The following is a 21,940-nucleotide window of genomic DNA, read 5'->3' as shown; positions in this document are numbered from 1 at the left end:
TAAAAGGGTTCTACAGTTGGATTTTGATATCAAATGATAGCAAATACATAATATGGTGACTATATTGTGTGCATTTAATTCTGTTTGTGTTAAACTCAAATGACCTCAAATATTTGCGGATGAATTTATCCATACAAGGTCATGGATTGGTCATTGGAACTTCTGGTTGTCTCGGACTGAATACGCTCAACAAAAAATACAACATTTTTAATTTGTTTTCGATGTGATACGGCAGATGTATATGAATATTTAAATTATATGCCATAAAATAGATTTGATATTATTTTACAAGAACACAAGTAAATATTTATTTGCGTCGGACTGAATGTCAGCGGAAATTTCAAAATGGCGTCTGCTGTTGGGAAAAGAAGTAAAGGGTAAACAAAACTGGAGTTTAAGCGCATGTTACTGGTTCTTGGAAGGCTTAAGACATATTGTGATATGTATTTCAAGTACATAATTGTATATGTCTTCTTATTTATTTTGATTCATACGTAGCATAATTTATATCGATGTGTTTTGATAACGCACACTGAAATAACGAGTTGAAACTTGCTTCATACAATATATTTCCAGTGTCACTGAGTGTGTACAGTAAGTCTTCTGATTGAATGTCACTGGATACAAATACTTATGTGTCGTGCCGTTTCCAATTTCCTCAGTCTATCACTACATACAATACAGGCAATATTTACAAAGTCAATGTAAATGAACATATATGTTGGTGACAATTTGTCCTACACAACGGCGCCCGTCATAAGTTTATATTTAAATTCCTAATGTGGTTTGCTGATATGAACATACCAAGTGAAAACAACAAACATATGACCATGAATACACTATGAAAACCGTATGAAAACATTGTCTCTCGTGCAAATCACCTGATTAATCGGGTTATATTAATACGCCATCGACAGTAAGACAGGAAGAGTAGCTTCCCTTGGATCGATAACGTTGGTACGAGATAAGTGTTAAAAATATTGAGATATATATTATTTAGATCTAATGGTGTTATGATTTCTTTGTGTGCGGTTGGCCATGCTACACCTGTTCTCATTCGTTCTTTTAACAACCCGTCTAAATTAAACAAAAAAGACCGGAAAATGCGGAACAACATTAAAACAATGGCGTGGTGCATAGGCGGGCTCTCCCGGCTGTTCTAATAATTTGGCATTTCGTCGTATACATGACAAATTTTTCTTTTTAATAAAATTTCTCCTTTTCTCGATATAAATTTTTTAAATCAAGGTTATGTAAATATATGAATTGAATAGATTTTTTAAATTTTCATTGCAGCTATGAATACCAGTAGCTAGCTACATATCCTGTTCAATCCATATGTGTTATCTTGTAACATTGATTATAAATTACTGTCGGCGTTTGTCCAGCATGGTCATGGTATTTTTCATTACTTCTTCCTACTACACTTCATAAAACGTTATGGCTTTCTATCTTTCGAGTATGCAGCAAAGTAACTATGTCACAGTCACAGCAACATTGTCCCAGCTTGTCCATCAGTATCAAATTTGTGACAAAGTGTTCATGATCAAAGTCTGTTGACACTAAATGACAGCACACCCCAATATCAATTCTCTCAACTGTGAAAGAACCGAGGTTATGTTCACCATGGAACTAGCTTTGTTAGATAATGAAACACAGGAACCTGACACAAATTCCTAAATGATATAATATAAAGTCATGTATGTACATGTACACAAGACAATATAGTGAACTTCACATGGGCTAGGAAGTTGTGACAAATCCCTGTGTTATAATGAAAGCGTTGAACCGGCAGAACGATTTACCCAAAAACACCCAGAAACTACTCAAAAACATCTCACAACATCAACACATTACATGAAAACGTCATTAGAAAATGATATGTATATAGTCTATTAACATATCGAATACAGTTACCTTCTTTTGTTGACTTGCCGGCGAGTAGGGTTTTGACGGCGAGGGAGATAACTCTGTATTGTGATCTTGACCGATATCTACATACTAAAATAATTATGAGTAACTATATATATTTGTGCCACTTCATTGGCAATTCACCTATGTCATAATTGTTGTGGCATACTATGTACTGAATAAACATGATATCAACTGGATACGTATAGTTCTTTCCACGTTCTTCTACGCTGATAAGTCAACGAAAGAAGCTATCAATAGCTGTATTTGATGTGTTAATATATACATATTAATTTCTAACAGTGTTTCCATGTAATGTGTTGATGTTGTGAGATGCTTTTTGGTGTGTTTGGGTAGTTTTGGGGTAGTTTTTGGGTGTTTTTGGGTAAATCGTTCGACCCCATGGAGCTGATTTCTATACATGTACCTGTTCATGTTTCAGTGGAGGGAAAGAAAGAGGTTCTCCAAAGGTGTCTAGATCTTTTAACAATTCTACAGCTATGGATTTCTCTGTGGCGGACCAGGATGAGAGCTATCCTGTTGAGAACGGCAGTCCAGATTTACCTACCATCAACGAAAGGCTTGGTTGGTTTGATTTACTTAGTACAGCAGCTATTATCAGTTTTAGTTCCGCAGAATCAATTAGAAATTTACAAGGGCTTACCTCTTTAGTCAATATCATTATTCATAGCAGATGGGTAATGGATTTAGTCACAGTTAGTAATAGTCAAGTTACTTATGACAGTATGATATTCATTGTGGATAAATTACTAATGAAGTAGGATTTCACTTTTTACCGTGGAAATGATTAATGTAGACAGGTTTAAAAAGATTTTATTGTGTCTGACATAGTCTAATTGATTTATATTTTTGAATCATTAAAAAACTATTCCTGTAGTGTAATCTGTATAAAAGATATTATACAGGAATTGTAATTACTGTTTGCTATATATAACAGGTCAACTTCGCCCTTCAAGAGAACTGCTGGAATATTACCGAAAAAAGATTGCAGAATATGATGAAGAACATGACTTAATGGTCAGCAAATTAGAAGAATACAAAATCACCTATGAGGAACAGGTAAGTGATATAGTAAGATAAAATTTCTCAGCATTTCCTGTATAGAATTGTATACATATGAATTCTGAAAATTGTATACATCCATAACAGGACTTTCATTGGAATGCAAAATTCAGGCTTAAGGTCTTTCATGGGTAACGAAATCGTAACTGATCGGATATTTCCGTCACTGTTCTGATTTGGGGGAATCCCCGTTTGAGTTGTCGTTCTTTGTGGAACTCTCCCGTAATCGAAAGTAAATCAAAGATGGCGTACCGTCGAGACGGATGCGGTCGCTTTGTATCAGCCAAACCGAAACGCAGCAGAAAGAAAAAGAACAATGTAATCGTGGACCATGATTATGAAAGTGGACATATTTGTCTAGGTGATTCATGTAGTAGCCAAAATTGCCCACTTTCCGGCGAAAAGTTACAGAAAAACAACGTGAGCAGTACCAGTTGGCGCGAAGATCAGAGTTCCAAGTATTGATTGACAATCTAAAATCATGTCAACATTGCAGACTAGGGCCAATACCGCTGACTTCAAACAATGTTTTAGGGGAAAAGAAGAAAGGGTTAGGCGGGTATTTGTACATGTACGTCAAATGCCAAAACGCGGATTGCGGAAATATTGAAAAATTGTTGCCGCACTATTTTGGCCAAATAATCAAATTTTTGCCATGTTTTTTCCTTACAAATATACACACATTCTTTATTTTTTTGTATTTTTCATAAATATCAACCTGTTTGATAATTCCATGCAATAATTCTATTATAGATTTATTATTTTAGAGAAATATTGAAAAATGGACTTTTGCCGTATTTTTGATTTTAAGGGGGTAGGGGTAAGTTATAACCTATAGAAGGAAAAATAAACGGTAAAAATTTTTTTTTTGTTTAAAATGAGTACTATGCTTATAGCAAAAAATCCAATAAGACAAATATGAGTGCCCCTCATATTTTACACATCGATAAACTGTTCAAAAATAAATAGTGAATGATCGAAATTTGATTTCGGAGCAGAAGTAATATGAAAAATGTAAAATATAACAATAAAACTTCCTTTGATATACATAAGTTTTATTATCTGTCTCTTCCGTGATGTTAAGCATTTTTTAACATTAATTATTGATCAAGTTAGCAAAAATAAGAAGAAATATTCCCAGAATTCTTGAAAAACCTTTGCTGTGTTTGAGCTGTAGTGTGTTCACATGTTTATAGTAACATAATTTGAGAACTGCTCGGTAAAAAGTCTTCAAAATTTCTGTATTAATGCCCCAATGTATACTAGTAATTGCAGCAATGAAGTTGTGCTTGTCCATATTTTTGCTCGTTACCCATGAAAGACCTTAAGAGTCATAAGAGTCGGTGATTTTTTTTTTTTTTTTTTTTTTTTTTTGTAAACAGGATTAAGGCATGATCTGTAATTGGACTTTCATGATTGATTTTCCATGTATTAGATTTGATACTTTTATTATTATGTTTTCTTTGGTCACAGCATAAGTTGCAGTGGGAGCTACGACAGAGAGAGGAGGAGATTGTTGAGTTACAGAAGGCCCTAAGTGATATGCAGATTTACCTATTCCAAGAGAGGGAACATGTGCTACGGTTGTACTCAGAAAACGACAGATTAAAGGTTTATTGAGTACCTACTATTAAGATTTCAACAATCGCCAAGGAACATAGTACAATGTACTTTGTTATATTAAAACTATATTGGAGCCTTTCTGATATGTCTACAAATAAACTAACTCTATCACACAAGTTCATGAAAATAGAGTTAAGAGCACGTGCTCATGGCGGGTAGTAGGAAAACGTACTGTATATATCCTGTAACTTTGACCAACAGAAGGGGCTTGGCTTATTGCAGGACCATTAATTAGTGCTTGTTTCCATAAGTCATGGGTTTATTAGCAGATTACTATAGCACTTTTCCTAAACTGAAATCTCATTAGAATTGTGGTTATGATAGATATATAAATGAGTAATTGATTATTAAATTGTATATTTTACAGCTTTTCTGGACAGTGAGTAAGTGGGATTTTATATCGCTTATTGGGTTTCTAAATAAAGTTTTGGATTGCCTAGTATTCTGTGGTGTAATATCCATCATCCTTCTATCTGTTTAACTTTTCATTTAAATTGCTACTAGTCGAGTTCCCCATCCCCATGCTCCAAAGAGCAGAGGATGAAGATCACTCAGGGGAAATAGCTGTAAAATTTTAAATCCTTCTGCTGAAGATAAAGGGGTTTTGTCAAAATTTGGTCTGGAGCATAATTGGATGTTCAGGACTCAGTGCTGTATAACAGAAAGTCTGCCCTTTAATAGTTAATATGAATGAAAAGTATAGTGTTTTTGAACTGGTTTTGCTATGATTATTTTTGGAATCATGAAATGCTACATTTGTAATATTACTATAAATGTGAATGTTTTGCCATGATTGAGATACATCCTGGTGAGTAATGCAGGCCTTGTGGGCCCCTTACACTAGACTTTGTCTGCTTTTTCTTCAATAACAAATACATCGACATTCTTTACTTATGTTATAACAGATACGAGAGCTGGAAGACAAGAAGAAAATCCAGCAGCTCCTGAGTCTGAGTGGCACAACTGAGAGCGAGATTACATACTTCCTCAAGGAACCTCCAGCCAAAGCCATTGTGGAACAAAAGACCAAGAACCGCCCACAGAGTGCTGCTGAGTCGAGACAGAACAGAGGTAGCTTTAACAGGGTTTTGACAAAATCTGGGAATCCATAGACATTTCAGACGAAATATGATTTAGTGATGCCAGCAGTATCAATTTGGCCATTCTATCTTTAACAGCGATATAGGTTTATCACAAAGGAATTATTGTTTCAAAATTCACCATTTGTACCCAAGAGGAAATTAAAATACTATTTTCTAAAGGTTTATATTACTTTTATACTTTTAACAGTGATTTTTTTCAGGCAAGTCCAGAACACCATTTCCAAAATTTTTGATGAGTCCTATCACTAAAAGATATTATAATATGTACTCAAAATGTGAGTCTCACAGCAAAAGCACTAGTCTAGGACACAAATATCTGAGTCCCAAAATAACTGCATGTATGTTGGATTACATAAATTCTATTAACCATTTTGAAAAGGTCTCAAAAAGAAGCAGCTCCCTCTATCAGAGAGAAGACAGTCTATGTCACCGAACCCTGAGGAGAAATACAAGCACGACAATGAGGTACTGGCCCTCCAAGTCGAGGCTCTACAAGCTCAGCTCCAGGAGCAGACCAAACTGGCCAAGGAGCAGACTGAGGCACTGGCTGAGGACCGCAAAGTCAAGGAAGAGGAAATGGCCACAAGGCAACAGAGAGATGAAGCCAAGATCCACACACTCACAGAGAAGTATGTCTACAAAGCTAGTCAATTTCAGGGGTCTTACAAGGGGGACAATTTTACGAAGATTTTCTTACATTTAAGCAAAAAATATAGGAAGTATTCTTAATTGTAAATTGTAGTGGGCCTATTTTGTAGTATTATTGTCCTGTCAAATAACTTATAAAAAAAAGTATAGTCCTGTAAGATTAATGATAAAGAAAGGTTTTCATAATGGTGTTCAAACTTTTTACAAAAGAATTTCACATTCTTAGTTTTAAATGGTGATTGAGTTAGAAAGTAATTTATAATATTGAATAGTTTTTATCCATTTGTAAAGACTACTAATGATAATCAATACACAAAATGTTATCATATGGCCAAATGTTTTTTGCAAACCTCTTCCTGACTTTTCTTTGAATTTATTACAAATCAAGTTCAGCGTTAACGAACTCATCTTTCACCTATTCGGCCGGGGTTGATTCCCCTATCAGATGTGTAAAGGTTTACGGATACTTGCCTGATCATATGTGTTTTCTCTGGGTACTCCATCTCCCGCATTCACCAGGGCCAAAAAGAGTGGTTTATCATAAGTTGATGTAGCTTTTTTCACAAGTGTAAATTAAGAAAAGTTCACTTTTTATTTGCAGACTTCATAAAACACAAGATCTGTTATATGAGAGCACAAAGGACTTCCTTGAGCTGAGATACCAGGGCAGGTCTCACGAGAGACAGTGGATGGCGGAGAAAGACCGTTTACTCAGGGAGATGGATGGCTTCAAGCAGCAGCTCAATATATCTAAGGAATCTATTTTAAATGTGACAGAAGGTGGTACATATGAAGGCAGAGCTCATCATGCAGAAGAAGTTAAGGTAGGTACTAGGTATTATAGGTAATGGTAGGGGGGTGGAATATAGTGTTACCCATATCCGTCCTATCCCGTTGTAATATCACAAGCTAATCTCAGGAACTGCTGATGCAATCCTGACCAAAGTGTGTTATAAGGTGTTTAGTGGCAGCAGGGGCATTTATGTCCTGAGGACATTTTCTAGTTAATATGGTTCTCTATTCTGACAAGTATAATAAGGGAAATAAAAATTATAAAACTTCATGCAATGTTTTATTTGAAAATTTCAAAAATCAGATTTTATAGCTTATGTAAATTTAACATTGGTATTAATCTTTCTAGGCCCTTGAGTATCAACTACAACAGTCACAGAAGCTGGCAGAAATGTATCGGGAACAGGTGATACAGCTGGAAGACGAGTTGTCAAGGATACGTGAGGAAGGAGATGTCACTAGGGAGGTCTTCAAGGTATTTCATCACATAGTTTTATTGTCTCTTCAGAGTAACGTTAGTTGTATGGGCACCATTTGGAAACAAACTAGAGAATTTTTTTAGTTTCATACATACTGAATTAGCGAGCCAAGAGCCAATGTTTTATATCTATAATTAATAGAATCTTTCACCTGGGGTCAAAATATGAAGGAAGAGGGGTTTCTGAAGTTCACAAACATGAGACTTGCCAAGGTTGTTTAGTAGCTTAAAAAAACCTACTTCTTGGAGGGCTTCTTGCTCTGAAGGCAGTAAATGATTATTTTTTCTCTTGCCTGGCTTGCTCTTTTGCATAGACAATATTGATGTAATATCAATACAGCACAACATTGATGTGACTTGATCAAATTGTCTACATCATATCATTGTATTGTTGCTGTGACATCATTCAATTGTTATTACAGAGAACCCCCCCCCCCCCCCCCCCCCCCCCCCCCCCCCCCCCCCCCCCCCTTCCTCTTTTTATAACCCAAGGAGGAGGGCGAGATTAGGGAGAAAAACTCGGCAACAGGGAAATTGTGGATACACCTTCCTAAATTTAAGAAATAAAAAAGATAACTTCCTATTGTCAGGAATGCTATCTAAGATATTGGATAAAAACATCATTTCTTTCATTTGTCATGACAGGGCCGTAGTGACAAGATGACCAAACGACTGGCCCTGATGAACCAGCGATATCAGGACCTTGAGCGCAGGAGGAATCTGGAAGTAGAGGGTTTCAAAAATGACATCAAAAATCTTCGATCTAGGTTAAAGGATGTAGAACGACAACTATATAAAGTGAGTTTGGAGGTTTGCATATGTCAACAGCATATTTATAATAAATTCATTTCTAATTTGTGCCTCTATCCCTGCTACCACACTGTGCTAGAGGGCACGGTACTCATCTCAATGCATATAACTGTGCGTCCAAACCATATCCTGAAACATTTGGTTTATTTGTCTCAAAATTGCTAAATTATTGGGTTAACGAGTTAATGCCCTATAGTTAGAAGGCTGTTGTATCTCATTAAACCCTCAAAATGGTTTCTGTAAGTCCATTGATGTCTTGATGTTCTTTTAAAATGGTACATTGACTTGTTGCCAATTGTGTGAACAGCTAAGGTTCAATTTATTCATTTAAGAGGTTCTGATTAAGTAATTTTATTTGATCAATGTAAATAGTGAAGAACAGAATCATTTGAAGACATTTTTTGCTGTATTCAGTATATACATGAATGTTTTAACTAGATTATTTTCTGATGAACTTGTATTAACATGTAAATAATGCTTACACTTTAGGTGACAATGGGCTTTGCGGAGGATATGGACATGAAGCGCCCAGATGACATTGATATGCAGGTCTTGAGAAATGTTCATGCTACTGCTGGACGTTCAAAGAAACTTATGGGAGAACTGAAAAATCTCAAAGCCAAAATGTACGGCATGGAAAACAACTTAAAGCACCTGTGATTTATTTGATGTGAGGTTGTGAGAGAATTTATTGTACGATGTTTGAGTGAGGAGTGTGCAAGTGGGGCGTGTGCATTTGGTATCTTTGAAAATGAATGATTGCAGTGAAAGTCATTGAGAAAGAAAATGTGTGTATTCATTTCAGGTTGACTTTCATAGTTTGTGGCTTGCAAAATAAAAATGGTTATTGGCCTTGGCCATTTTTTTTTATTACTGTCCAAACAGTTGGATCAGAGTTCATGTATGAAATGATGATGGACATGGTGATTTTATGTTATTTTATTTTTATTGAGGAATATTTTCAAGGCCTGTATTAACATCTGCAAGTCTGTTTAGACTTATTCCTGAAATGTAACATCTAAAAAAATTGAATTGGTTTGTCCACACAAATAATTAGGCCAGTTATATAAAGTTGTACATTTGTTGAAATGAAGATACAGTTACCTCCCTTCCTGTACAATGTTGTATGATTACTCTCAAGTTGGGTGTGTAAGAGAAACACAAATCATGATTCATTTCATTGCCAATCATTTGTGACTTTCTGTGTGAAATCACCACAGATAGGACGCAATCAGTTTCTTATCTCTGAAATATTATGTATTTTTCAGAGATATTTACAAACTGGTTTTTGATTGAGGACTATTTCAGTAAAACTGATATCCTAAGGGAAGAATCCCAAACTAAAGAAAAGGTTGTTGCCAGAGAAAAACGTGTCCTACAACATGGTATTTTTATGAATTTAATTACTTTTTAGCACACCTGTTTGACAAACCAGGAGTCCTTCCATTGAGGACCTAGGTATTTTACTTGAAATAGCCCTCAACAACGACGGCCATATTCTACCGTTATATGCAAGTCATTTGCAGTTGTGGATTTCTCTGAAAATGGCCATATTATGGTGAATGAAAGGGAGATTATAAGCGATGGTCGTCATAAGATCAAATATGGTGTGCATCCTCACATTATATCTGTTTAATTGTGTCAGCCAGTCACAATACTAAAACACACAATGATGTAACAATGAAAACTATATTTTGTTGGATATAGACTGTGATCCTGTCTGTCTCTAATGCAAGTCTCTGTGAGAAGTGATTGTACGTCCGTTCTAGCAGCATTTTTGTACATTATAGACTGATATTTTTTTAAGCATGCATCAACACAATTAGTGCACAATGTAGATATTGGTGCATGTATGTAAGTTATTTGTAACATAGAAATGTGCACTTGATAATGTATTTATTGAAATTATATATATATATATGTAGAGATTCTGGAAATAACTACTACTATGACAAAATAAAATGTAAATCTTATTTTAATTTTGTGTTAAATGTTATTTGTTCTGCAAGTACTTTCCTGATCCCAATTTCATCAATTTTTAAAGAAATAAATCCCATATGAAACACTAACTAGATTAAGAGGAAAATCTTAGTTTCCTTAGGAACATTGCTTAAATTCTGTAATGCTTACCTTTGTAAATTTCATGTGAGGAATATTGATTATATTTGGGCCTTGCTAAGTACCATTATCACTCTTATGATCTTTAGATTATGTGGATTAAGTATTCAATAAGGGGTAAGTATTTGATTATGGTCCAATTTATAGGAGTAGCATCTTGGATCAAAAGATATACATGCAAATGCGTCCATCTTCTTTGGAACCGAGGGAGGGATCAAAGTGGAGTTCTGCTTTTCTGGACATATTTCTACCAATTTCATTGAAATCGAATTTGATGGGCAGATGGCGCAAAAAGCACAAAATAAACGGACGGATTATGAAATAGAAGTTTATGTTTCCCAATTTCTTAAATTTCAACCGAAATGTGGAAGAAGCTTTTGAAAATTGAAAAGCTGGTAAGCCTAGGGTCAAAATGGGAAACTTGTTTCTGTGGGGAAAGGAATTGTCGAATGTGTACAACGTTCTGATTAGCTACTGCGTTGACCAGTTTTCTCAGAAATGTCAATTTCATATTTTTTTTATTTATTTATTTATTAGCTCACCTGGTCCGAAGGACCAAGGTGAGCTTATGCCATACCGTTGCGTCCGTCGTCCGTCCGTCCGTCAACAATTGACTTCTTCTTCATAACCACACATCAGAATTTGCCTGGTAGCATCGCTATTGGGTGGGGATTCAAAATTGTACAAATGGTGAGGCTGACCCCCAGGGGGCCTGAGGGGCGGGACCAAGAGGGGTCAATTTGGCTAAATTGATATGAACAACTTCTCCACTGAAACCAAGCAATAAATATTAATCATATTTGACTGTGAGCATCCCTTTGTGGTTGGGATTAAAAATTGTACAAATAGTGGGGCTGACCTCCCTGGGGCCTGAGGGGCGGGGCCAAATGTGGTCAAGTGGGCTATATTGATATAAACGACTTCTCTGAAACCGAGCAATGGATATTGCTCATATTTGCCTGGTAGCATCACTATTGGGTGGGGATTCAAAATTGTACAAATGGTGAGGGGTGCAGAGGGCGGGGTCAAAAGGGGTCAATTAGTTTAATTTGTGTGGTATTATCCCTATGGGGTTGTGCCAAAAGTCAATTTTAAAGCATGGATTAAAGCATTTTTTGGCATAAAAACTTAACGTACCCATATAAAATGCATATGATATATTGACATAGCAATACCAGTGACAAATATACTTAATCATCATTCTTGTTTCATATCTCATGCAATCCAGGTGAACGATACAGGCCCTCTGGGCCTCTTGTTTTTTTTGCCGACGTGAATGCAGAAAAATAACATTGTCGCCGAACTTCAGTAGGATAGCGTATGTCTTAATACTCCGGTGCTTCTTCTCAAGATTTAGACCATTAGAACACATCGAATTACAATGTATAACTGACTTCAATGACGGTATGTGAAATAAAATGGTCACACGTTTAAAATAAAGAGATAAAATATGATCGTAACCCCTGAAGTATCGAGGATGCCTTGAAGAAAGCCAATGTGACCGTCCCTGGAGTATCGAGGATGCCTTGAAGAAAGCCAATGTGACCGTCCCTGGAGTATCGAGGATGCCTTGAAGAAAGCCAATGTGACCGTCCCTGGAGTATCGAGGATGCCTTGAAGAAAGCCAATGTGACCGTCCCTGGAGTATCGAGGATGCCTTGAAGAAAGCCAATGTGACCGTCCCTGGAGTATCGAGGATGCCATGAAGAAAGCGAATGTGACCGTCCCTGGAGTATCGAGGATGCCTTGAAGAAAGCCAATGTGACCGTCCCTGGAGTATCGAGGATGCCTTGAAGAAAGCCAATGTGACCGTCCCTGGAGTATCGAGGATGCCTTGAAGAAAGCCAATGTGACCGTCCCTGGAGTATCGAGGATGCCTTGAAGAAAGCCAATGTGACCGTCCCTGGAGTATCGAGGATGCCTTGAAGAAAGCCAATGTGACCGTCCCTGGAGTATCGAGGATGCCATGAAGAAAGCCAATGTGACCGTCCCTGGAGTATCGAGGATGCCTTGAAGAAAGCCAATGTGACCGTTCCTGGAGTATCGAGGATGCGCATGATCAGTGTCCAGAAAGTGTGTCACACACGATGCTTCGGTAATTATAAGTGACAGAATATGTTTGTTTGGTTGTATTTAGTTATAACGTTAACTTTTTATTTAAAATGTTTTCAACACATTTGGTCCGTTTAGGATACCACCTAAATAGGAACAACATCTGATCCTTATCGCAGAAATTCGCAATCTATTTCGCAAAAATATCTAGCCGCAGGCACAATGGCATGTCGTCTCCTCGGGTTCAATGTTTGTCCTTCGTCAGTGTGGGGCCTGGGCAAGGAGGACTATATTAACGACTGGCATTAGGCCGTCCGAGGATATTAACTAGTTGACCTCACTCGGAACATCAAAGGCTTGTCTAAAGACCTATAGTAAGGCAGTGTTAATTAAGGGAGACATCAGTAAGAAAACAAGTGGTTTAAATGAAGGGAAAACGATCCAATAATTAGTCCCCTATGCAATGGATATACAATATTTTCTGAAATGGAAATGATAAAATCTGTCCTAGGATGGCGGCCATTTGTATACAAAGACCCCTGTCCATAACGACTGCATGACACCGGGCATTCGTTATTAACAGTAGTATCCAACCCTCCGATTCATCTCTCTGTATGAGAATCATAATTTATGGATTTGATGAGAAAAATGTAGTAAACTTATTTGAATTCATCAACGAGATAAAGTCAGGCGAGTTAACTATCCTAAAATTGAGGTCATCAGAATTGTATAATTTAGGCATTTCTGAAACTATTTATAGATGCAACGAAGCTGATGAATTGAAGTATTTGAGAGTAAAGTTGTTCAATTATTTCAATCCATTATTTCTTGCTAATATCGGCTCCATAATGATATCACTAAATACCACTTATCCGTGGAAATGTCGAAGATGAGTTATACAAAAAAGATAATGATGTTACTTAATTTAGGTAAATGGAGATTCTTTGTATTTTGAATGAGCGGTTTATGTGCCGAAGCAGGAAAATTAACAAGTCGCTTTGTCTGGTTTTTTTTTTATGTGGTAAAAGGAGATAAGGAAAAATGAAAATAATGTACTGTAATTGCAAGAGTACTTCGTGATGCGCAACCAGATATATGTAATGTTGACAGGCCATAAAACGATTTGCATTAATAATAAAATATAATCCCACCATCACAAAATCTATCATAAACATGAAATATTTTCATAGTTCTTACATATTCTCCTGTAATTCCTATGGTCGAAAATAATGTATGTATGGTGGTTGATTTCGGCCATGTCGCAATCCCGCTCCCACCATGCGAAGAGCGACAGTGCGCCAAGCGAAGAGCATTCATTTTGTCGTATGGCGCACTAGCGCTCTTCGCATGGCGCACTGGCGCTCTTCGCATGGCGCAATGCGACATGGCTGAAATCGGCCACACATAAACGATTGTACCCAGGGACTTCTAACATTATACAGGTGTGTGTGCTATATGTACCTGCTATATCTAATAAACCGAATAAAAAAAAGTATGATGCAATGTAAGTGTTTATTAAGGTTACGTTACAAAACACCATAGCATCCCTGTTCTACATTGTTGATGACAGTTGGACAGTCCACGGCGGGATTGTACAGGTCAGAATGGCGACTTAGATGCTTTTGATTTACTACTTCGATGGCGACCAGTTATAACTGTAGCTGTAACGGCAGACACTGAAAAACGAAATTATCATTTATTAAGATAATGTTACTTTGTGTTTTAACATCTTAGCACCAAATACACAGCCTATATACATGGTTAGATAGATTATCTTTATTTCCCCATTTTCACGAGTAATCTACAGGAGAATGAATGGGAAATAATTTGTATTTTCACTCACAGGGAGAATAGAACGGTAATATGGATATTTAAAGATTCATTCATTAACAACTAGTTCTTTGATGACTGTTTCTCGTTTCATGAAATCGACAACCGTACCTGTATGTTTCGGTTGGACAGATTTCAAATCGAAGGCTGTTTTCAAACAACTGAACTAGCGAGGGTTCCGTGAACATATCGCAGAAAAACGTGAACACGTCTGAGCCGCATTTGTTGCCAATGCGGTCCATGACCACATAGAAATATTCCCCTTGTAGCCTATAATGAAATTAATAATAGATATAAATTGTTAAGTATGATCCCTACGGATGAAGTTATACATAAAGATAAAAAAAAACTCACCGGCACGTCTTAAGCGCTTTCATCGCCTATATTAGTCTGCAGAATCGCCAAGGTGCGACGAAAACGCTCAAGACTTTGTCGAGTTTTTATTTTCTTTACATATATATATATATATAATTCAATCCTGCTTAAGCAAACATTTCTGATTTCTGATTAATAAAGTAAACATACCTGCACTGATTAATTAATAAAGTAAACATACCTGTACTGATTAATTACTAAAGTAAACATACCTGTACTGATTAATTGATAAAGTAAACATACATGTACTGATTAATTAATAAAGTAAACATACCCGCCCTAATTAATTAATAAAGTAAACATACCTGTACTGATTAATTGATAAAGTAAACATACCTGTACTGATTAATTAATAAAGTAAACATACCCGCACTGATTAATTAATAAAGTAAACATACCTGCACTTTTTCTCTGATTTTTCTTCCGGTGAGGTCCTATTACCTATGAACCCAAAAGCATGCTCCCAGCCTAGATATTCCTTGAATTCCCCAAACCCCATCGTCTGTATATATCGCATGTTAAAACACTGCACCACTGACTGCAGCGCTGAAAAATAATTTGAAATAACGCGAACTATATTATATATTTCTGATCAAAACATCCTGAACAGAAGAAATAAACTTAATTTTGAACTTCTAAAGACTCATGTGGTTATGATGTAATAAGTCGTATGCATGGTGTATGGTGCAATGATGTTGCGTAATTTTGCGTGTGACGTTTCTGAAGTTCCTCGCACTTCTGGCTATGTTCTGGTATAATTTAATCTCTTCTAATAAGTTGTCTAGAAATATTTATAGATTAATGTACCACTTACATGAAAATGGAAACACGAGTTTTAAATGGATAAATTATGTGAAAACTTTATTTTTTGATACTGGTTTGAACTTTGTATGGAGTTTACAGGAAACTTGTACATTAACTGAAGATAATTTAAAGCTTATTCTAAAGCAGAGACTTCAGGACCCATATATTCAGAAATGGTTAAATGATGTGGATGTGTCATCTAGAGGACATATGTACTCCATGTTTAAGTCTAATTGAAGATTATTTTACTAAATTGAATGTAAGAGAACGAAAAAAATATTCTAAAATTCCGTACATCAAATTTACATTTGCCCGTAGAAACGGGACGATGGGCTGGTATACATCGTAATGATAGAATTTGTCCTTTGTGCTCCAATAGTGTTGGTGATGAGTATCATTATTTATTTATCTGTAATCATGAAATAGTATGCAAAATTAGAAATTTATATACCAAATTATTATTGTACATACCCTAATATGACAAAAATGAAAGGTTTAGTTTCTCTATGTAATGTTCGTGTGCTCTCAAATGTAAGTAAGTTTGTTGAAAGGCTTGAACAAAATATAAAGAGTGTATGAGATTTGTTGTGTTCCGTCATGTATACAATTTGCTGTTTATGTTTGACCTCTTTTAACACACGTGTGTGTTTGAGTGATCAATACAAATCTGAAATCTGGAACGTGTATTCCCGTGGTAGTGAAACTTTTATTGGAATACCATCTATACATCGTGTAAACGTACATATTCTATGAAAGGCCGTTCATGTCAAAAACGAGATACATTTAACGCGTGAAGCTTTAACGCGTTAAACACATTTAACGCGTTAAACATAACATTTAACGCGTTAAAACTAGTTTTAACGCGTTAAGCTTTAACCACAGTTCCGCACTACACAGCAGATTCAGTATAAACGCATCGTAGCCATACAAACGGCTCATAACGCCGTAACCATACACCCTTGACTTCGTACAAACGTCAAATAAACAACTGTTATGACACGCATGCGCTACACATGCGGCATGTACCCAACACAATTTTCAGTTTTCAAATTATGCTATTTTTCCTTGACGTACGACTCGAATAAAGAATGTCAAAGAATACGTCGCTTACGTGGCAGGATACGAGAAAGTCACAGAGGAAACAAAAGTACAGAAAACATAGAAAGAAATGACACAAGACAAATATATTCCAACAGCCGTATCTACATTCGATTAGTGGCACAAAAACCTGACTTAATAAGCTGATTCATTTCTTTTGAAGATTCAAGGAGCGACAACCGAATTCAAAGCCAGACAACTTTTATGGAAACCATGATCAACCTGGCCTTTTTGTTTTAGCACTTTTACTCGCCTCCTACAAATAAAATGCAAGATACAAGATAATCGCCGTTAGATGGGAACTTACCCGAAGGATCTTCACAGAAGTGCTCATGCATTAATCTTGACATATTTGCATAGGCGGTTGATTGGTACCCACACATGTAATCTTGGGCAGCTTGATCGTAACATGTCAAGTACTCCTCGGCACTCCTGTATCCAAAACAATCAGGATGATAACCACGTGTAAACATGGAAGATATCTTCTGCTTCATCGACTTATTCAAGTAATGTCATGCTCTCAAAGGGAGAGCAAAGGCAATTAAATCAGAAGAACGAAGCGGGAAACTCTCTTAATATGCTAAACGATTGTGATGATAAATATACATGTATTGAGGCGACTAACCTTAGTTTAATATCGTATCACTTTAAACAGCTTAGAGGACAACAAATATACACACAAAGAAAACGTGTACCATATTATAAGCAATGTTGTTTACATGAGAAGATTGTTTAAATTTTCATAAGTCGTTTGAAAATTTTTCATATCGTTTCGTTTAGCAAACGTTCATATTATTCCATATCTGGTATAGGCAATTTTGAAGTATATGCACAGCCGTCTGCATCTGGTTAGTATTTGTAGAAAAAAATATTAGCCCTTATTCCTTCTGTATCGACGTAGGGGCTGATATATTTTTTTTTCTTCTTCATTTTGGCGATCTATATACGGACCCGCCAAATCGCCAAATCAAAGCCCCGCTGAAATTTCCCGCTGTACGGTATGATTTTTTTTTTAAATCTTTGCTATGTCAGCCTGATTGAAGTGATTAGGTAACAACCAAAGAAATCCATTACACTTATTTCATAATATGGAGTAGATAAAGAAATGGAGTTAATAAAACAGAATTTATGTACTTTTTGTAAATAATAAAACATACATTCAGTAAAACAACATACCTACTTTATATATACATGTATATAATAAAGACGTACCTGCACAACTGACTGAATTTCCCCATGCTGAATTGTATACCCTCATAAACGGTGCCAGAATACAACCTCATATCAGAAGAAACAATACAAGAGACCGCTGTCAAACACATATCGGAATCATCGTATTCATCCCGTCGGAATAAGTCTTTCAGATTTTTGGTCGCCTCATCAAGTTTTTCCAATGAATCTGCATTCGGACTCGAACCAAATATTACTATAATGTTGCAGAGAAAATGTTATTATCGTTAACATCGTTAATTAAGTTCTAAATGTAACCAAATTCGTTTTGCAATTAATTCAATTTACATTTAATCTTTTTTACGTTTCATGTAAAACATATCACACATTTTATTTGCCCCACATCTCCGAACGTTATTATAATAATTAGAAAAATACATATACATGTATATACATTGTAAACACATCTATCCTACTGAAAAATCACAGGTATTACCTTTGGAATGACATCCTAACAGCATAACGGCGAAGAAAAATATGTTGGCCCTTTCCATCTTGAAGTAGACTTGTTGATTTTTCCCGGTTATGACGGACACGTCAGCCTCTGTTGAAATCCCTCAGACTGGTGGTCGTTTTTGTGGTATCCTCGGCGATGTGATGGGGTGACATTTTAAACTATCATCATTATCGATAATTGCTTGGAAATTGTTCCCAAATTATTCCTATATTAAATAATTCACATTTCCAATGATAGATAACAAATATCATTTAAATTACACATAATGCATAAAACATTATACTCCACCACACAATTGGTTTCATGTCTTCACTTATTTTTTCAAACCTATATAATGTAATACATTACCAAATGAACCCTGCACTTAAACTGTAAAATCCATGACATTTTCTCCGAATCATAATTGTATAACATTTTGACCTACATCCCTCCAGGAAATATATAAATAAACTGTTCTTTGTGTTGAGTCCACTTTGAATTTGATAATTATAACATACGCATTATTAGTGCTTACTCCGACAAAGTGGAAGGTGTTAGTAGTACGAAACAACTGTATGACGTGGTTTAGTTCATTTTTGTTTACTTCTGTGGATCAAGAGGAGAAACGAATTTTCCAACCCTACCCTGCCCACCACCACCACCACCACCACGAGAATAGGACACTTTACAAATGTACATTTGCCGTATTTCAATTCCAAATCGATAATATCCCACTTAAAAATTAGTAAAGTATCATTTCACATCCTTCTCTAAATATAAGCGATGAACATTTCCGCTACTTTATGATTGAGCTGATTAAGCTTTCTTTACACAGTATCTTTTCTGCGTCAAGCATTTTGGGTACGCTACGTCCACACGTTATCATCGTAAGTTAATTAACAAGGGCCAACTTGTCTACAGCTTTATCGCCATATCACACCAACTAGATACAACCTCACTACATCTGTATCACCCATATCACTCCAACTATACACAACCTCACTACATCTTTATCACCCATATCACTCCAACTATATACAACCTCACTACATCTTTATCGCCCATATCACTCCAACTAGATACAACCTCACTACATCTGTATCACCCATATCACTCCAACTATACACAACCTCACTACATCTTTATCACCCATATCACACCAACTATACACAACCTCACTACATCTGTATCGCCCATATCACTCCAACTATACACAACCTCACTACATCTGTATCGCCCATATCACTCCAACTATACACAACCTCACTACATCTTTATCGCCCATATCACTCCAACGATACACAACCTCACTACATCTGTATCGCCCATATCACTCCAACTATATACAACCCCACTACATCTTTATCGCCCATATCACTCCAACTATATACAACCTCACTACATCTTTATCGGTCATATCACTCCAACTATACACAACCTCACTACATCTTTATCGCCCATATCACTCCAACTATACACAACCTCACTACATCTTTATCACCCATATCACTCCAACTATACACAACCTCACTACATCTTTATCGCCCATATCACTCCAACGATACACAACCTCACTACATCTGTATCGCCCATATCACTCCAACTATATACAACCTCACTACATCTTTATGGCCCATATCACTCCAACTATACACAACCTTACTACATCTGTATCGCCCATATCACACCAACTATACACAACCTCACTACATCTTTATCGCCCATATCACTCCAACTATACACAACCTCACTACATCTTTATCGCCCATATCACTCCAACTATACACAACCTCACTACATCTGTATCGCCCATATCACTCCAACTATACACAACCTCACTACATCTGTATCGCCCATATCACTCCAACTATACACAACCTCACTACATCTGTATCGCCCATATCACTCCAACTATACACAACCTCACTACATCTGTATCGCCCATATCACTCCAACTATACACAACCTCACTACATCTTTATCGCCCATATCACTCCAACTATACACAACCTCACTACATCTGTATCGCCCATATCACTCCAACTATACTACAACCTCACTACATCTTTATCGCCCATATCACTCCAACTAGATACAACCTCACTACATCTTTATCGACCATATCACTTCCAACTATACACAACCTCACTACATCTTTATCACCCATATCACTCCAACTATACACAACCTCACTACATCTTTATCACCCATATCACTCCAACTATACACAACCTCACTACATCTTTATCACCCATATCACTCCAACTATACACAACCTCACTACATCTGTATCGCCCATATCACTCCAACTATACACAACCTCACTACATCTTTATCACCCATATCACTCCAACTATACACAACCTCACTACATCTTTATCGCCCATATCACTCCAACTATACACAACCTCACTACATCTGTATCGCCCATATCACTCCAACTATACACAACCTCACTACATCTTTATCGCCCATATCACACCAACTATACACAACCTCACTACATCTTTATCGCCCATATCACTCCAACTATACACAACCTCACTACATCTGTATCGCCCATATCACTCCAACTATACACAACCTCACTACATCTGTATCGCCCATATCACTCCAACTATACACAACCTCACTACATCTTTATCGCCCATATCACTCCAACTATACAACCTCACTACATCTGTATCGCCCATATCACACCAACTATACACAACCTCACTACATCTTTATCGCCCATATCACACCAACTATATACAATCTCACTACATCTGTATCGCCCATATCACTCCAACTATACACAACCTCACTACATCTTTATCGCCATATCACTCCAACTATATACAACCTCACTACATCTGTATCGCCCATATCACTCCAACTATATACAACCTCACTACATCTTTATCGCCCATATCACTCCAACTATACACAACCTCACTACATCTGTATCGCCCATATCACTCCAACTATACACAACCTCACTACATCTTTATCGCCCATATCACTCCAACTATACACAACCTCACTACATCTGTATCGCCCATATCACTCCAACTATAGACAACCTCACTACATCTGTATCGCCCATATCACTCCAACTATACACAACCTCACTACATCTGTATCGCCCATATCACTCCAACTATATACAACCTCACTACATCTGTATCGCCCATATCACACCAACTATACACAACCTCACTACATCTGTATCGCCCATATCACTCCAACTATACACAACCTCACTACATCTGTATCGCCCATATCACTCCAACTATATACAACCTCACTACATCTTTATCGCCCATATCACTCCAACTATACACAACCTCACTACATCTGTATCGCCCATATCACACCAACTATACACAACCTCACTACATCTGTATCGCCCATATCACTCCAACTATACACAACCTCACTACATCTTTATCGCCCATATCACTCCAACTATATACAACCTCACTACATCTTTATCGCCCATATCACTCCAACTATACACAACCTCACTACATCTGTATCGCCCATATCACTCCAACTATACACAAC

General features: G+C 36.7%; 2 protein-coding genes across 2 annotated transcripts; one reads left to right on the top strand and one right to left on the bottom strand.

The window, feature by feature from the left end:
• The first annotated feature begins 220 nt into the window (after window positions 1-220).
• Window positions 221-9,468, top strand: LOC117330687 (coiled-coil domain-containing protein 77-like). The gene is made up of 10 exons (XM_033889131.1): window positions 221-377; window positions 2,354-2,496; window positions 2,870-2,991; window positions 4,468-4,605; window positions 5,523-5,688; window positions 6,100-6,349; window positions 6,970-7,192; window positions 7,510-7,635; window positions 8,284-8,436; window positions 8,938-9,468. Exons 1-10 carry the CDS (start codon window positions 346-348, stop codon window positions 9,106-9,108), a joined length of 1,524 nt encoding a protein of 507 aa, XP_033745022.1. The 5' UTR covers window positions 221-345; the 3' UTR covers window positions 9,109-9,468.
• Window positions 9,469-14,111: 4,643 nt separating this feature from the next.
• On the bottom strand, window positions 14,112-18,522 carry LOC117330684. The gene is made up of 6 exons (XM_033889127.1): window positions 18,392-18,522; window positions 17,938-18,151; window positions 17,033-17,157; window positions 15,222-15,369; window positions 14,560-14,718; window positions 14,112-14,294 (listed from the first exon to the last, which is right to left on the bottom strand). Exons 1-6 carry the CDS (start codon window positions 18,447-18,449, stop codon window positions 14,249-14,251), a joined length of 750 nt encoding a protein of 249 aa, XP_033745018.1. The 5' UTR covers window positions 18,450-18,522; the 3' UTR covers window positions 14,112-14,248.
• Between the last annotated feature and the right edge of the window lie 3,418 nt (window positions 18,523-21,940).

This window comes from Pecten maximus, chromosome 7, assembly GCF_902652985.1.
Source record: "Pecten maximus chromosome 7, xPecMax1.1, whole genome shotgun sequence".
In the NCBI taxonomy this organism is placed as follows: domain Eukaryota; kingdom Metazoa; phylum Mollusca; class Bivalvia; order Pectinida; family Pectinidae; genus Pecten; species Pecten maximus.
Note: the sequence above shows the minus strand (reverse complement) of the source record. Positions and strands in the feature narration are given on the sequence as shown.

Coding starts and splice junctions, on each gene's coding strand:
- LOC117330684 (XM_033889127.1), bottom strand. CDS start 18,449: ATGGAAAGGGCCAACATATTTTTCTTCGCCGTTATGCTGTTAGGATGT. Junction 17,158..17,937: donor AAATTCAGTCAGTTGTGCAG/GTACGTCTTTAT, acceptor TTTTGGATACAG/GAGTGCCGAGGAGTACTTGA. Junction 14,719..15,221: donor AAATCAGAGAAAAAGTGCAG/GTATGTTTACTT, acceptor ATTTCATTATAG/GCTACAAGGGGAATATTTCT.
- LOC117330687 (XM_033889131.1), top strand. CDS start 346: ATGGCGTCTGCTGTTGGGAAAAGAAGTAAAGG. Junction 6,350..6,969: donor ATCCACACACTCACAGAGAA/GTATGTCTACAA, acceptor TTTTATTTGCAG/ACTTCATAAAACACAAGATC. Junction 7,636..8,283: donor TCACTAGGGAGGTCTTCAAG/GTATTTCATCAC, acceptor TTGTCATGACAG/GGCCGTAGTGACAAGATGAC.